At 42.2% G+C, this 6,000-nt stretch overlaps 1 protein-coding gene across 1 annotated transcript in view; it reads left to right on the top strand.

Moving 5' to 3' along the window:
* Positions 1–6: 6 nt before the first annotated feature.
* Positions 7–6,000, top strand: part of MAN1A2 (mannosidase, alpha, class 1A, member 2) — a 76,200-nt gene continuing 70,206 nt past the window's right edge. Inside the window, exon 1 of the mRNA XM_004689599.2 lies at positions 7–439. Coding sequence (XP_004689656.1) covers positions 138–439 — 302 coding nt within the window. The 5' untranslated portion in view covers positions 7–137. The remainder of the gene's footprint in view (positions 440–6,000) is intronic.

Here is a 6,000-nt window from a genome sequence, read left to right as displayed (position 1 = left end):
CTGCGCGAGCGCGAGCGGGGCCCGCCGAGGCGGAGGCTGCGTGTCCGCGCCGGCCGAGACTTTGGAGACTGTTGCGGGCGCTGCGCGTTTGGCCGAAGATGAGAACTTTGTGAGGCGCCGGGCCCGCGAGCGAGACGATGACCACCCCGGCCCTGCTGCCCCTGTCTGGACGGAGGATCCCGCCTCTGACCCTGGGGCCGCCCTCCTTCCCGCACCACCGGGCCACCCTGCGACTCTCCGAGAAGTTTATCCTGCTCCTCATTCTAAGTGCCTTCATCACCCTGTGTTTTGGGGCATTCTTCTTCCTTCCAGACTCCTCCAAACACAAACGCTTTGACCTGGGTTTGGAGGACGTGTTAATTCCTCACGTGGGTGCCAGCAAAGGGGCGAAACACCCCGGAGTCTTCTGGATCCACGGGCCCGACGAGCAGAGACACAGGTTTGTGTGTGGCAGCACGTGCGGCGTGGACGTGTGGCCGGGCCAGGGCTCGTGCGTGGCACCCGCTTGTGTGTGTGTGTGTGTGTCTGTGTGTGTGTGTGTGTGTGTGCGTGTGCGTGCGCGCGCTAAGCCGTCTGTCAGTTTCCCCGCGAATGCCAGTCCCTGGTAACTGCCATTTCACCCCTAGCAGAGCGGAGCCCTTAACGGGAGCGCTCCGGGGGCCCCATCTGAACCCCCCTGGCTGCTCTGTGGTGGTGGTCGAGGGAACATTCCAGCGGAGAAACATTTCTGCTGTGATGTGGACAGCGGCGGTGCGCGTGTGGACAGGCACCCCGCATGAGGATGGACAGGTTGCCTGGCCCCTGCCCGCCCTGGGCTTGTGCTCCTGAGGGCGGGTACTGAGGCGGGCAGTGGGCCTGGCTGGCCAGGGAGGCACGGGGCAGCGCTCACCGGCCACTCCCTGAGTCGCAGGCTGTGGGGCGGTGTGCGCTGTGGCATCCCTCGGGCATTCCGCCTTGGGCGTCTTGTGGACGCGGTTTTGTTGCTTTAGAAATTTCACTTGGCTCCGACTTTTTTCCTTTGTTCATGTGAGAGGCCGACTGTCAGGTCACTGTTTGAATTTGACTGTCAGATGTCGCGATCTCAGGGCATCTCAGGGCAGCGCTCGGAAAGTACAGCCTGAGTAGGGTGAGGTGGGCGCCGCCGAGGCCCTCCAGCAGTTCATGCGGGCAGACAGGTTTGGGGAGGTTCGGTGCATTCTCGCCAACCTAGTTTTTCAGTCTGGTAAGTCTTTTTCCCTCTACTCGCTCTTGAAATAATTTTTGAGTATGTGAAGAAAATAGGATTTGATTTTGTTTTTACCCGAGTTAGTTTTAACTTTCCAGCAAGCACAGGTTTTGAAGAGTTAGATTCAAATGTGTTAAATATTTGGGAAAATACACTGTTGCCATGAGAGCTGTTTTAACGCTGCTCTCAGTCTGCTACAGGTTCCCCCCACTATTTGACAGTGGAACATTCCTGTATCTTATAAATTGGTAGGTTATTTTTTAGGAAGAATAAAAAACTTTTCCATATACTTTAGTGGCAGTGGTGTTCCAAAATCCAAAAATAGCCTACTAATCCAGCAAAGTCAGGGTGCCCTGTGTTGGAGGGGAAAGTTTGTAATCCATTATTTGCGTACTGGCTCCCTGGCTTCGGCTGAAGCCTGTGGGGGGATTCTCAAATCCTTACATACTGTTCTTCTGTAAGTTAATTTTTTCCCCATCATCTTCAACTTCTGTACCATTTGATTTGTTTCTTATGTTCTCCCCTCTGTGACTTTGAGAAAAATCTGTTGTGACCTATGAAATGTGTTGCTAAAAATTGACATTTCTCCTGTTTTTTTTTTTTTTTTTTTTTAATAAATGGTCATGTTTGGGGACAGAAGGTACTGACACTGCCTTCAGAGTTCTTGGTAGCCACATGCCATTATTTAGCTCTATCGTAGTAATCTGTCATTTACTAAGCAGTGGCCTTACAGTTTTACGGTGTGGGCATATAGATTTGCACACACTTGACATATATATGTATTTATGGTAGTATTTCAAAGACATTTACGTAGAAAAATTCTCTTGAGTAGTTAAAATATAAAATTTGAAAGTGTAGGTGTGTGCATTTTAATTCACATTTTTAAAAATGTCAAATTGCTGAACAAGAACTCTTAAATTTTTGTAGCCATGACTACATTTGCTTGCATATTGTTATCCAAAGGATTGGGTTCCTAGAGTTAGTGTGAGAGACTGGTTAGCTAAAGTCTGAGTTCTGAATAGTAAGTGTTAATACGTGAGCTGTCAGATAGTAAGTGATAATGTGTGAGAATTTATTCAAATCTCCTTGGTCCTGAGTTTTAGAAGCAAGAATTCAGCCTCTAGGAACTGAGGGATCTCTCTATTATCTCTGTGCCCATTTCCTGTGGTTATTTCAGTATATTTTTATATTAGTATATTATCTGTTGTTTACCAGACCTGAAAGTGATTTTGTGATAAAAATTTTAATTGTTAGTGATAAGGACTCTAATTTGAGTAGTGACATACATTTCAAAATAGAGATCTCTCAGTGAGTTGAAACTATGAAATGCAGACCATCAACTGTAAACTTGTTTAATAATAATTCAGAAACAATAGCTTTTTAAAATTGAATTAAAGTTGATACTAAGATCATTATAGTTGGGGTGTGGGTCAAGAAGATTTCTTAAATTTGAAAAATGCAGTTGATAATTTACCATAATTTGGGATCTGTGAAAAAAGGTTCGAGATGGAGGGATGAGGAACCTGTAGCTAACGTGTAATGGGAAATAGCCATTTCTTATTTCAGTGTTTTAGAGATGCTTGCTGAATTGGCTTTTCTTTATTAATTTATGAATTAATGTAGTAGTTAGGTGCTTAAGTTCTGTAGTCAGACTACATGGATTTATACCTTAATTTTGTTGTGGATTAGATATGTAATCTTGCGCACAATTTTAAACTAAATTGCTTTCTCTGCATGACAGTGACATGTACTTTACATTGAATGAGATAGACGTGCAAAGTGCTCAGTATAGTTTTTCCTGTTTAATGAATAATAAAGACTAGCTGTTATAGTTGTTGACAGTATAGTTTTAATTGAGTATTTTAATTTTGCGTCTACTTACCTATTAACACTTTACATATTCTGAAAGATTGGGAGTAGATTAATATTTTAAAAGTACAGCAGAGCCTTGTTTTCTGAAAAGGAATGTTTTATAAGGAACTAGTTAGCAACTGTGTATTTGCAGCCATGTTTGCTCATCTTCTGCGTGCCAGACCTTTTCATGGAGCTTACCGTTCGGGCGGCATGATGGGCTTTAAGTAAATAATTCTTGAGGTGTGTTATGAAGTTGTATGTCGTGCTTTTAGAGCATGCACTGGTATGATTTATCCTATAGAGGGGCTAAGGGCAGAGGGAATAGAAGAGTTCTGAAAGAAGCCGTGGCTTAGAAGTTCAGAGCCAGTTGGAGATTGCTGAGAATTAGAGATGAGGGGGCGAGGGGGGAAGTGGTCAAAACTGAGGACATAACATGTGTCCTTGGGTAATGAAAGCGTGGTCTCAATGAGGACCTGAGAACTGTTCAGTATGGCTGGTGTAGAGATTAGTGGTAGGGGGTTAGGTGAAAAGACAAGATGAGTAATCAGATAGGCCCAGCATATTTGTTCATAAGTTTGATGTAGTTGCCAGCATTCGCCTATGAGAAGATTTCAGTTAAAAGTCTAAATCTGTTTTCTTTTGAAAAATTAGAGGATATGGCTGCACCCAACATTCATCTAGTTCATACAGCGTCTGCTAGGGGCCACGCGCTCTCCATTCAGTTAAGTTTCCAGCTTGGTAAATGTAATGAATCAAGATGTAAACCTGGTTGTTGTTCAGTTTGGAATCCCTAGGCAGGATCCTGGAGCATTTGTAGTTCAGTGTTCTGGTCTTTAGCCTAGGTATTATGGGACGTTATTGATGGTTTTCTTAAAGGTAGGGAGTGACATAATCCTTTTAAGTTTAAGAACTTAATCACTTTGATTGCATTGTAGAGTGATTAGGAGGGAAGGAGTAGATTTAGTGAAATCATCTAGAGGGTCTTTGTCACAGAAGATAGTAATAGGCTTGCACTGCAGTGGTGATAATGGAGGAGAGAAATGAGTGAAGAAAAGTGGTGGGTTTCATAGAAATGGTAGGTTGATAGTCTGTGAGAATTAAGAGAGGAGGAGGGAGGTCTCCAGGGTAAGCTACCAGTTTCTAGGTGGCAAGGCTGTGGGTTACCAAGAAATACACACTATGTCTAATATATGTAACTATGTAATTTATGTAATTGGTGTTACCTGAGTTGAAGAAAAGGTATTTTCATGAGAAAACCAGTGTGTTCCCTTCTGGTACACTGATAGAAGCCTTCTATTCATAAATAATCCAGGGTTTCCAAACAGTATCTACCTTCCAGATGATAGTAACGTGTGTTGTGTGACGATGCTAATTATTTTTAGCTTTTAAAGTAACCCAAACAGGTATTGATTATAACAGACACGAACACTCTTGTAAATATTAAAGTATTATGTTCATAATTTGTGTACATACAGACCTTATTAAACTTTATTATTTAACTTTTGAAATTAATGTTTTATGTATAACTTTTAAACACACATATAGTTTTTGTGATTTTGTTTTAATTTTAAATATTTGAACTGTTAACATTTCATCTTCCAATCTTCCAAGGATTTGGTTAGTATGAATTGAATACTTGAGGGTCACGTGTATACAAACTAATGATAGTTTACGCAAACAGAAAGAACATAGATTTTGGAGTTAGAATGACCTAAAATTGCATTTTGGGTCTGGTGAAGACACTACTAGCCATCACTCTAAGCCTGTGCAGGCCAGTATGGCGGTCACGAGTGACACGTGGGCATTGAACTTGAAATGTGGCTTGTCTGGATTTCAGCATGACTTAGCGAACATTTCTCACGTTTTTTGTTTCATGATTTTCATTTTTTGCTTGTTTCATTTCCATTTTTTTCTTAAAGGAGGAGATTCTTTAAACCTCACCGTTGTGACTTTAATTTTCCTAACACTCTCATCTCATTCCTCTTCTATGCATGCCTCTGTCAACCCTGTCAGACTCCTGCCCTACCCCCAGTCCTTACCTGGAGTTCCTGTTTTGGGGGTGGGGGGGAGCAGACCATTTTGTCTTCTAAGTCTGTTGAATTTCTCCCTTTGTAACTTACTTTACTCTCCGGGGTCATGGTTATTTTCCTTCCTTAAACTCAGCTTGAGTAAGGTCTGTCTACTCTTGATGTTTGTGAATAGTCTGTGATGTCAGCAACATTTTTACATTGGGGGGGGGACTAGTTGTGTATATATGTGTATATATATCTGTATATATGTGTATGTATAATGTATATGTGTGTGTATATATGTATAGAGTGAATATCTTTTCAGCCCTTTAGTATAGGTCTGCTTTCCTCTAATAGTAACATCTTGAGCCACTGCTGCGCCATGTGGATCATCTGCGAGGCCTGGGATCACACTTGCACTGAGGCGGCTGCAGAGGCGGCTGCAGCTCGCTTGCAGTGCTGCACTTGAACCTGTTGGACCACCAGGGAGGGTCCAGATAACATTTTGCATGTTTTTATTTAAAATCTAGATACCTTATTCTAAACAAAGTGAGAGTGCTTTTATTCATTCAGCATTATAGTCATTTGCTTATGTACCCCTCCTTTCCAGTAGAGCATGGGATTGTTGAGCTCATTTATTTGACTTTATTCCTCCGTCGCTTGTAGTATATCTGGTCATTAATAAATGTGAACACCTGTTGGATATGTGTTGTCCAGGGCAAAGTGAAAAATAGCACCAGAGGAGGTATAATAAACAAAACTCACGGAAGTATTGAGAGATAAGATACCAAATAGGAGTGGTACCGTGAGAAGGAAGGAAACAGTTTTTTTAATAAAAGCATTATAAAAAACAAATAAAAATTAAGAAATAATACATAGTGGCCCTCTGGAACATACTTAGTTCTGTAAAGG

This window comes from Condylura cristata, unplaced genomic scaffold, assembly GCF_000260355.1.
Source record: "Condylura cristata isolate star-nosed mole 26May11 unplaced genomic scaffold, ConCri1.0 scaffold00026, whole genome shotgun sequence".
Taxonomy (NCBI): Eukaryota; Metazoa; Chordata; class Mammalia; order Eulipotyphla; family Talpidae; genus Condylura; species Condylura cristata.
This window is presented reverse-complemented; position numbering and strand designations above follow the sequence as displayed.